Genomic DNA, 11,690 nt, shown 5'->3' on the forward strand with positions numbered 1-11,690 from the left:
TCAGATTTTTTCCTACCACCTTCTTCATTGTAACTTTTTCCCCCCCAGTTTGCATGATGCATGTCAGAGCCTGCATGAAGTTACAGGCATGTTACAAATGGCTCCATTACCATCTTCCTTTTAACCTTTGAAATGTATTTAATAATGATAATAAACTTGTATGTATCAAGAAAATAATATTAGGTCATTCCTGTGTCTGTTATGCAATAGCATTTTTATGAACATTTTCTGTTTTCTACCTTACACACTTTGACATATTTTTACTCCATCAGGACTTGGTGTTTCTAGCTGCTGTCTTACTATTGGTGACTTTAGAACAAGAATGTTTACAGAAACTTCCTTTGTATGTTTACAGATATGACTATTTTTTCTTATGTTAATGCTAGAAATCTTTGAAGTGCTATGAAAGGGTGAAGGTGAAGAGTTTTTGTGATGAGTGCTAATTTGCATTTCCTTGTGTTCAGTATATTTCCTCCAGTGGGTCTCTTGGAACCACTTTTCCCTGGAAATACTGCTTCACCATGTGGCTTGAATTTGGTGTCTGAGAGTTATCCTCTGTAGGACAGATCAGCTAAGAAGGAAATAGGACATTATCTAGGAAGGTTAATACCTGAATGTTGGTATTGAATCTGTCTTTTTGAGTTTTTAAAACAATCATCTGGCTATACTGCATATTCTGAAAGTCTGTGAACTCATTGGACTTAACCCAAATATCAAAGAATAATAAAATTTTAGTGCTGCATTTTAAATTCTCTGTCAGTTCAAATTCTGGCTTTGCCATTTACTAAAGTCTGTGAATTTGGAGATTCTACTTAATTTCATTTAACCTCAGTTTACTCATTTACAAAAAGAAGATAGTACCTTCCACCTAGGGTCTTGTGATAACTAGAGATTATGCATGTGAGCGTAGAGTTTGGTTGTCTACCATTGGAAAGAAGGGAAACCCTTCTTTTACAGTCTAGAGTATAATATTTCTCAAGTATTTGTAATGTGTCAGGCATAATACTAAGCACTTTATATGCATGTTATCATTTGTGATTTACAACAATTCAGTGAGGTGTAGGCACTATTATCCTCATTTTACAAGTTACAAAATTCCATCTCAGAGTAGTAAGATAATTTACCCAATATCTCACTGATAGAGATAGAGCCAGAACTCAAATCCAGATCAGTCTGACTTCCAAAGCTCAGTGATTCAGTACTGTGTTGTACTAGCTCCTTCATGTAGCCACATGTAAATTTTCTCTAAACGTTAAAGTGCCTTGCATGTCCTAGCTCTGGTTTATCTCCAGGAGGACACTTGAGGAATCTTGACTTCTGTGTCATATCAGATATGCCTCCTGTGGATTTAAAACATTTAGATATGACTGACATTATTGAGATATGTATTTGGAGCCTAGAAACCTTGCAATCTGTAGCAACTAGTTTATTATAATACTATTATAGAAGTTGCTTCCCCGCCCCCCCAAGATGTAGTTACAAAAGGACAATGGCTTGAATTAATCATTTTCACACCTTTTCATAATCGTGAGTGACATTTACTGAGCAATTTTGATGTGCTCTGGGAGGTTCTATCCTAAGTGTTTTACATGTTATAATCATTTTTAATTATTAGAATTAGAAATGGAAAATAGTTGAATGCTTGTTAAGACAGTTTCCCTAACATATTTCATCCAGAAATGTCAAGTCTCCCAACTAAAAAACATCTCTGGCATAGCTGGTGGATCATTATGGGAGGTGCAGGTCATAATGGGAGGTGCTGTGTTCAAGCTAACATGTAATGAATCCTTCATGCTATGCTTTTAAACATGAATCATTAAGCTGACCCCAAACTTATTTAGAGAAAACATTTTTTTAATTATAAGATTTCTTTTCCATCAGTTATTAAGACTCGTTTAAATTAGTGCTGCATCATTGACCTAATAGGGGAGTATCATTTTGCTAGTCTGTTACCAAAGAAGCCGTGCTGGAATATACCACTTACCAATACTCATTTATTTATTTATTATCTAGTAAATACATATTTAATCCCTGCTGTGTGCCAAATACTGAGGATACCAACTACAACAACAAAAAATGAATAAAGCGTGGTACATGCCTTAAGAAGCACATAGTCTCTGGTTATCTTTGTAAGCAGCACAGAATAGACATTTAAGGTTATCATTGAAGATGCCTATCAATCCCTTGCATAGTTACCCAGTAGTGCCTATTGCTGGCACTCTTGACCTTAACATCTGTAGCCATTGCATCTGAGAATTCTCAGAATAGTGTGCTGAAGTATATGTATTTAACTACTAAAGTAAGACTTGAAGTTGCTGAGTCCAGTTAGAAGCCCTGAGTTCTTTCAGTCCAGGAATGGATCCACATTTTTAAGCTTTAGTAACCAACCTTTCTACAAGTTGCAAGGATGGAGTACTAAAGCTCTACGAATTTGTGACTACAGAGAGTTTCCAGAGGTCCCTGCAGTAGTGGGGGAATTCCTTTTGCCCTCTGAGTCTTGTGGGCGGCTGAAGCTATGTAATGAATGGGCTGGTGGGCAACTTCCCCAGAGGTCTTTTTTTGATACAGGGCAATACCTCGTCTTTTCATCTTCGAAGCCGGAAACATGAACTCATCTTAAATTTCTCTATCTCCTTCAAAACTCTTTCAATCATTTCCAGTTTTTTTTCCTATATCCTAATTTTAAACCCTTATAATTTATCACTTTTGCTGTTAGCAATGGCGTACTACCTGGGTGTTATGCTTAACAGTCTCATCCCCTACTGTTACATTCCTCACTGATCCCACCAGTGACATTCTAAAATACACATTGGGTCTTACAATTCCTCTGCTTAAAATTCATCAATGTCTCCCATCATCTACTGTACAGAGTCAGAACTATTCGGCCTGATGCGAGTTCCTTTATGAGTTGGCCCTTGCCTACACTTTCCTACCAACATTGTGCTTGCCAATTCAAACAATTTGAAGTTACTAGAACATAATTATGTTTTTTTTTTTTTGCCTTTGTGTTTTGCATGTACTGGCCCTTTACCCTGAATGTTCTTCCCTTCTTGTCTTCTTGGCAAACTCCTACTCATCGTAAAACTCAGTTCAGATGTTTGCAATTCTTGGATGCCTTCTGTGACCTCTCTAATCAGGCATATATTTTCTTCTTGCTTCTACATTTTGTTATGCTTGAGACATGGTCTCATCATTTGTCTACTTGACTCTTTCTTATGAGGCCTCTCAACCACAGGAACAGCATTGTGTTCAGGTTCATATTTTCCTACACCTACTACAGTGCATGATATATCAGACATTTTTTAAATGAATGAATGGTTTTGATATTCCTTCCTATTGATCTTATTATCCCTGATACATGGGAATTTTCTTTTTATATTTAAAATTCATTCTGAAAACACCTGTGGTAGTGCAGTAGTAAACGTGGGCAAGATGAATTGTTAATACACAGCTGAGAGTTTAGAATTTGGGGAATTGTACTGCAAGCAGCAAGCTGTCCGAACACATCTTTGCTTTTGCTTGCTAGATGTTAAGAGGCAACTTGTTGTTCTACTTGTCAACAGGTAATTAATGACAACCCAGTCTTATTGGGTAACCAGTTTTACACAGTCTTCCACAAATCAGGAGTAAGCCTTTCCTTGGTCCTCACTGTAGTCATTTCTTGATCTTCTTCTAGAGACAGAAGATCAAGTAGCAGAATCGATTTACAAACTAGTTTTCAAATAAATAATAAAATAAGACATTTATTTTGGGATAGGGAAATTAAATTATTTAAAATAAACTTCTAATAAAAATATAAAATCTATATTATTCAGCATTTAGAAACCAGTGATTTATTTAATGTAATTAAATGATAGTATGGACACTTTTTGTATAATTGGTCAGTCTAACTCCTCTCAGTTAAAAGACTCAAAATTTTATTATTTTTTAAAAACCTGAGTATTTTCTAGTTCTTTAGTATTTGTTATTGAGCTTTATTGCCTCTAATACAAGCAGAACATCTTTCTGACCTGACACTCTGCTGTATTTCCATTTAGTTCTCTGGTAAGCAGTGGTCATTTGGGTAATATAAGTAATCAGAACAATGCACATGGATAATTTATCTACAGTTCATAGTGCCCCTTTTCTGGAGGCTTGATTATCTTAATAATCAGTTTAATCTTACTTAGAAAATTATACCTGTATGCTTTGAGCTGGTAGTGCATTATACCATTTTTTTCCTTATGGGCAATAGACATATTACAATAAAATCATTTATTTAGATTGTCACTGATATTTTCAAAGGTCTTAAATTGTTTTAAGATTTTTAATTCGAGACTAGACTATCTTATTGTTTTTAAAGGTGAAAAGAGGTAAAAAGGGAAAACAGATCCCCATTCAATTAACCGTTTAATGTTGCACTTTTCTCCTCCTTGGTTGCTTTTTTTTTTCCCTTAGGTAGATTTTGGTTTGCTTAATAGGGCCCTGCTTTATATTTTTACTGATCTTTCTAAAGAATATATCACTTTGGCATGGCCAGTTTTTTCTAGGGAATCCCAAGGAGAGTCTTGAATAAATTCCTTGATGATTTTAGTACCTCTAAATCATCTCTGTGGTGATATATTGTGAAAATGCCCAGTGACTTTAACTAGGACATTTATCTTGAAGCAAAAACTGACATGACTTATTTATTTTAAATATTCTAAGATAAAAGTTTAATGTAACATATTCTGCATGGATTAACTTTGAGTAGTCATTTTCCTGATGTTTATTATTATTATAAGTAGCAAGTCGACCCCATGCCATCACGACCAACCATCCCTCCATGAGTTGGTGACCTTTGTTCTCAGTAACTTGTAACCCCTCCATAATCTAATCCCTGATTTCTGACTCTGGTAGCCATTGTCCAGTGCTGGTCAAGGAGGTGAAAAAAGGAGCAAAATACAAATGATGCAACATAAATAGATTCACCCTTTCTTTTGGGGAAATTAGAGATACTGTGTAGATTTGTTTGTGGATTAGCATGGTAAAAAAATTATTAGTAAAATATGGTCTTTTAAAAACATTCATGTTTCAAAGCCCTTTGCCAAATTTTTTGACATTTTCAGCCCACGTTATTTAATAGAACGTATATATGAGGGGTGTGTGTGTATGTGTGTGTGTGTGTGTGTGTGTGTGTGTAAACATTTAGAGCAACTATTCCTGTATCATGATATGACCAATAGGCTCTGCCCCATAAACTTTTAACTGTTTGGGCCATTGAAAGATAACTTTAAGATTCATATTTCTTTACTGAATGCCCCAAAGTAATGGAAGTTGTATGTTTCCTCTGATTTGTATAGAATATAATCACACAGTAAGCTCCAGAGAAGTGTGTGCAAGGCATGTGAGCCGTAAGAACTTTACTTTTGTAGGCTTCTGAGCTTTAGTTCAAGTTACAGGCAACTTGAAATCTGTTTTAATCTCAGACATCATTCAAAAGGCTGGTTATTTTTAGTTTTATTAATGGACATTTGCTCTTGGGGAAGGTAAATCTGTTTTTCATATATCAGCCATAAGAGAACCTTGGTTGATCCCTCAAATGGCATCGAGACAGAACAAATAAGCTGTGAAAACATTTTATTCTGAAACTTTTCAGTAAGAATATTAAAGGTAGGTTAACATTAGCTAAAGATGTTGACCTATTTTTTTTTAAGTAATTAGAATTTCACATCAACTGAGAATATAATCTTCATTCTAAATTGTTTATCTGCTGGTAATTTTAATTCTCGATAGAGGTACAGCACCTGACACTTTGAAGTTAATGCTTCCTCTGATGAAGTGTATTGAAGTGGTATAGAGCTTTCCTTAAAAAATAAGCCTTTAAAATGGGTAATATTCTGAAGGTCATAGTTGCTATCATTCTGTCAAGCTGTCTTATATATAAAGTTTTAAATAATTAATGAATCAATTAAGGTAGGAATCATTTTTTACAGTAAATCAGTACTTTAATATTTTTCTTTTCTCCTGTTGGATTTTGGATCTTGTTTAGTGTTTACTGCCTGTACCATTTTTTGTTTGCATCATCACTCTTGTATGTGTCTCATGAATTACTTGAATATTGCAATTTATGTTTTAATTGAAAAACCCCCACATGCTTCTCATATTAAAACATAATAAGTACCAACACAGCCTAATTGGAACTTATATTAATTCTGGGTGTTATTTCTAAAATGAATTGTTGCTAATGTTGTTTTTAATTCTAATAGCCTCAAGTACTACAGCCTTCCAGCAGCCTTCCCAGACCCACAGACCACGCCCAGGGAAAACTAGCAAAGCCACAACATACCGAGGCCCACAGTGAGTGCATAATCCAGGGCATACATCAGGCTGTTGCACCTCTGGATGAAAGCTTTACACACGGCTTGCAACAAGAAAGCAGCAGTGGTCTGGAAGACCGGCCTTTTTCATCAAGCCCAGAATTCACTAAGGATGTGGTGAAGCGTACACCTTCTGAAGCAGACTTGAACATGACCATGAATGCTCAAGAGCCTTATCATTTGGCAAATAATCAAATTAGTGACATGCAATTTGTAACCACTTCTCTTCAGACACTTCCCCAGTCAAGTATAGTAGACCAGGCTAAGACAGTTGGAAGAAATCAGTCTTCACCAGAGGGCTACACATCTCAGCCCAAGTCCTCGAAGCTTTTTAAGCCATCCATCTTGAATTCTGTGGTACCTCCTCCAGTTCCTGAAACGTGTCCAAGTGGGAATCCCACTTGTAAGAAGTCACCAATAATCACACCATGTAATTCTGCAAAACTCCAGCCAACATCTAGTCAAACAAATCTTGCAAATAATCCAAATCCAAAAGCATCTAAGCTCCGCCCCCCTGCTGGCTCTTTCAAACAAAAACAAATAAGCAGCCCCCGACTAGAGCCTCAAAACTTCCAGTCCAAGACAAGCATCCCAAGGCCACTAACAAGAAGAAAAGAAATCATGCAGAATCCTAATGACAATTTGAATTCTGGGGATTGTTTGGCCTCTAATCAATATTCTCGTCTTCCTAAACCAAAGATACATTAAGCATAGCCATCACCTGCCAATTTGTTTTTTTAAAAAACAGTCTGTAATAGCTTTATGTGCAGTTTGCTACTGTGATGGAGGTTCCATTGAAAGCTTGCAAATCTAAAAATTAAAATGTGGAAGCTTCTACTAGTTTGGCTCTTCCATTTTATATCCTGGTTGAAGTACATAGTATTTGAGCATATTTGTCTCAGGTAAACACAAAAGTTTGCTTACCCATTCAGAGGTCTACAGAAGGCTCTAATGTTATCCATCCCTCTGCACATCAGAAAATTCATAATATTCCACTTAGCAAGCAACAAATGTGCTTTGCTGATTTAGTCCTTTTAAGGTCTGTATTAATTGTGGTTGTCACAGCCTCACCCTTTTTCACTCATCCCTCCTGTGAATATGGTTACTATTATAACTAAAAATTTGGTGATAATGGAAGATGGTAGTCTGTACGTAGAGTTCTGGCCAGTGATTTGTATATTTAAAAGGTCTATGCAAAAGCTCTGTGATGAATACAGGAGATCAGGCTTTTATTGGGAAGTTTATGTAAGTTTTATTTTTCTTTGCTATAGTCTCAATATTTATTTACGAGACAAATTCCCCTGGCTAAAAATGTTTCATATTATATATATAAACCAATTATATGTTGCTTTAACATCTTGTTTTACACACACACACACCATTTGTGTTTGTTTTTATTATTGAATAAATTTTGGAAAGCTCGAGTGAGGATACATCTTGAAACCTGACGTAAAGATGTATTCATTTGTAACATATGTCGGTGCTAGAGTTTTGCTGGTAATTCCATTTTGAACCCTATCGACTTATGGATCCATGATAGCTGTTTTGAGGTTCCACAGTATATATTTTAAATTAAGTCTTTATTGCAATGTTTATATTTATTGACTTTCTGCTAATATCCGAAGACTGGAATAATGGACTTGAAATGTTTGCACAGAACTTTGATGGGATATAAATATCCCATATATAGGGATTTAAAACTATTTTCTATAGCAAAGCGAGTTAAAGTATTTTGAGTATAATTATAAATTTAAGTAAGACTATCTTGAGAAAACCAGAATTCATAATAGCTGTGTTTTTTTGAGTTTTCCAGCTTTCCCTTTTATGTTGGTGTATGTTTGAATGACAATTTCTTGAAAGTAGGTTTGGGAAGAAAAATAAAATTAGGAAGGGGAAATTATGTTTTATTAAAAGGTATTAAAAGATATTTCAATGGCAATATGTTTATTTATTTTAATGTGCTAAGAAGGTAGCTGTGGAACTGCCAAGGGACCATATGCATTAACCTAATTATGCTGCAGGCCGCTTGTCAGGTGGTTCAGTAAATTTGCCCTCCTGTTCTCCCAAATCATGGCATCTCCAGGCTGTTCAACTGTTGCTGCTTTTGTTAGAATTAATGTCTTTCACACAGATAGTATTTACAACGTCAATCTTTGTTGTGATCAGCTGACCAAAAATTTATCAAAAGGGTTTATGGCCAAAAAATCAGTCACTCAAATTCCTAGGGATCCCTTTAAAAAAATGTACATCGCCCCATTTTAGAGGAACAACACAGCAAGTACTCTAGCGGAAATTTGAAAAGAGGTGTTTACTGCCATTTGATGCAGTCTTTCCTTACCTATAAGGAACCATTCGAATGAATTTGCCGTTCACCAGATATCAGCGATTCTCGGATTTGGTAAGAGGTGAGCAACACAAATCTAGTATCATACTCTCATCTGACAGCACTTCTGCCAGAGAAGCACTAAAGTTGAGAAAGTTTTTCACATAGTCCAGATACTGTTACTATGCTAAGCGATCAGACATATCAGGAAGGCTCTTTTTTCTTCATAGGGACAAGCAGTAATAGCTGAAGCTGTAAGTGGGTACATGTGGTTTTTATTTTGAAGGAGAAAGAAAACTGATCTCAGATATTGCAAATGGGGTGTTTCCCTAAAGTAAAACATACTGATTAGTAGGTCTTGGTTTATTTAGAAATTATATAAACTCTTGTGAAACATTATTAACAAGTAGGCCTTTATCTTTAGGGGAAAATTTTTAAATTTTTACTTTATTTTTAACCCCCTAGTCTGAGGGAAATGTCTTTATTAAAAATGTTGACTCCTGCAGTATGTTTATTCTAATCCTTTTCCTGCTCTATTTTTTATCCCGGATGAATTTGCAGAAATATTAATCCATCAGTTCAATTTCTCTGTACCTTTGTTGAGCCTTAGTCTTGGCAGAAGACTCATTAATATAATTATGAAGCATACTATTACATTTAAGAGAAAAAATCTAGGATGCTTGCATGAAACAACGAAGTATTTGCCTGCAGTTTTCTTTAAAAACTGCAAGAATATTATGCTAGTCTGCTCCTTAGTAAATGTTAAGTCAGAAATGAGGTGAGGCTGTAGCTCACCTGAATAATCAGAGCTCACTCACATTTGGCTCGATCTCTCTTTAGTGCTTCTGTAAGTCAACTCTGTGCCAAATCCCCCTGCACAGGAACTCAGATCACTCTTTTCCTTGGTTCTTGTGATTTCGGTGAAGATGGTGGCAGTGTATGAATTCTAAATCCCGAGGAAGAAGTCTTAAGGGCATTGGTTAAGTTTCACATTGGTGAAAGAGGAAATAGAGTATGTAGAATTATACATTTGGCTGTTAATGGGGTGCATATAAAATTCCTTAAAGACAGCTTGGCTAAGGAGTTAATCAGTACAGGTGCAGATGATTTTAAGGCATTAAAGGATTGTATAGTAATATCATTTAGAATGTTTCTAATAACTGAGACCCTCTAGCATTTTTCTTTTGGAGTCTCATTTTAATTTGTGCAATATTTTCAGGCATATAGACTACTGTTCATCGTATTTATATAGATGTTAGGGAACTTTACTAAGTATTTTAACAAGTAAAAATCTGAATATGAAAGAAAATATCAGATTTGCACTTTAAATGAGCTTAAATGCTTGGAGTTGTGCCTGAAATATTGAAATGCCTCCTATCGGGTGTGGCTTTCTTTGTTGAAATGAATTCTCTGTAATTGTTGCTGTTCAAAGTACAGCCTTTCACAGTTGTATTCTAAGCATGTCACTTTTTCCATTAAAGCACTAAGTTCTTTGAATGTTTCATTGTCCCCTTAAGTATTTTACTCAGATGCATCAGAGAGAACATGGTCCCCCTAGAGCTGTCACTTCTAAATCTTCCTGTAGCATGGATGGTGTAACAGGCACAGAGATGCACTCTTCATTTCTGAGCAGAGTTGTCATGATGGTTTCCTGGCCTCTAGGGCACTGAGGATGCAATTTGGAATCATCAAATAGGCTTGCAGTGAAGAGCAGTAAGACTGCAGCATAGTTTCAGTTTACTGTCAATCTTACACAATAGTTTTCGTGTTTATGAATTAGTTGGGGTGGTTATGTTTGCATGCTTATGCACACATTTGAACATTAATTATAGCTGTAATACAGATACCTGATGTTTTTCCTTGGGGATGATGGCCTTGCTGTTTTTCTTAATTCTGATGCCTGAATTATATTTAAAATTTTTCTTTCCACACCTCCCTTCAATTTTTCTGCTGCAGCAATTTGAAAGAGTATGTTTGGGTAAATGATTATGATGGTGAGCACCAGTCTACAACTATGCTGTTAAAGATACATCATATGTTTTAACTTCGTTGGGGGAAAGCTACCCACTTTCTCCTTGGTAAAGCATTGCCGTAACAAAATAATACTGTCCCTAAGAATTTAAAATCTCTTAAGTCACTGCTGACTAAAATCAGAAACACCACGATCTTTAATGTCTGCAGTATTGTTTTTCCCACCGATTTAAAAAACCAGTTCAGAGTAAATACTGTATATTAGAATTTGCTTGTAAAATGAATTATAAAAACTGGATGTAAAGTCTCTTTCCTGAAAATGTTGGCATAGTAAATAAAAATAAAGTTCATAATTATAAAAGTTTCCTTGTCCTTCTCAACACTGACGTCCACAGTGTACTTTCTCTCATAACCTTTTTTCCACAAAGATCTAAAGTATTCATTTCGTTGATTTTTTTTCAAACTCTGTATCATTTCACACACTCCCTTCAGCATACACACCACACTTCCATCCCTGATTGAGTAAAAGGAATAGGGAATTTATAATTTATTTTATTTTCCAGTTTAGCTATATGTGATAGACTTTATATAATAGGATATTTGAAGTTGCTTCAGTGATATATCACATTATTACCGAAAATGGTTCCATAAATGCCAGAAAAAGAGTGAATGAAATTTTATTAGTAATAAATGTGATAATGGCATTTACCATGTCTTAAGACACCTATATCAGTTTTAAGGCCCTCTGAGTTGTTAGCAAGTATTCTCTTAAATTAACTCAAAATTTTTCCTTTTTAGTCTTTCATCAAGTGCAGTCATTTGTTTCCCATTATGTTTTTTCCCCACATTTTCCATTCTGAAAATCTTTTTCTTCCCCAACAGAGAAAACAAGTAGAAGTTCTAACTTCTTGTGATGATCGGGTTTAAGTAATTTTGCTGGGTATCTTAGGTATGCCATCATTGTACTGGCTGCTGGGTGGGCAGAGAGGAAGGCTGCGTGGTCTCTGCCTCCTAGAGCTGAAGAACCCACAGGTGGTTTTTAATACCCTCTCATCCAG

General features: G+C 35.5%; 1 protein-coding gene across 5 annotated transcripts in view; it reads left to right on the forward strand.

Moving 5' to 3' along the window:
- Nucleotides 1-10,993, forward strand: part of CCSER2 (coiled-coil serine rich protein 2) — a 160,671-nt gene extending 149,678 nt beyond the window's left edge. For 2 of the 5 annotated variants that reach the window (XM_032607900.1, XM_032607903.1), the window contains one exon: nucleotides 6,228-7,046. In XM_032607900.1, the coding sequence (XP_032463791.1) occupies nucleotides 6,228-7,046 (819 nt within the window). Of the gene's footprint in view, nucleotides 1-6,227 lie in introns of all 5 variants that reach the window. The other 3 variants (XM_032607899.1, XM_032607902.1, XM_032607904.1) reach the window with 3 other exon arrangements.
- The last annotated feature ends 697 nt before the right edge of the window (nucleotides 10,994-11,690 follow it).

The sequence above is a fragment of the Phocoena sinus genome, chromosome 16 (assembly GCF_008692025.1).
Source record: "Phocoena sinus isolate mPhoSin1 chromosome 16, mPhoSin1.pri, whole genome shotgun sequence".
NCBI classification, from domain to species: domain Eukaryota; kingdom Metazoa; phylum Chordata; class Mammalia; order Artiodactyla; family Phocoenidae; genus Phocoena; species Phocoena sinus.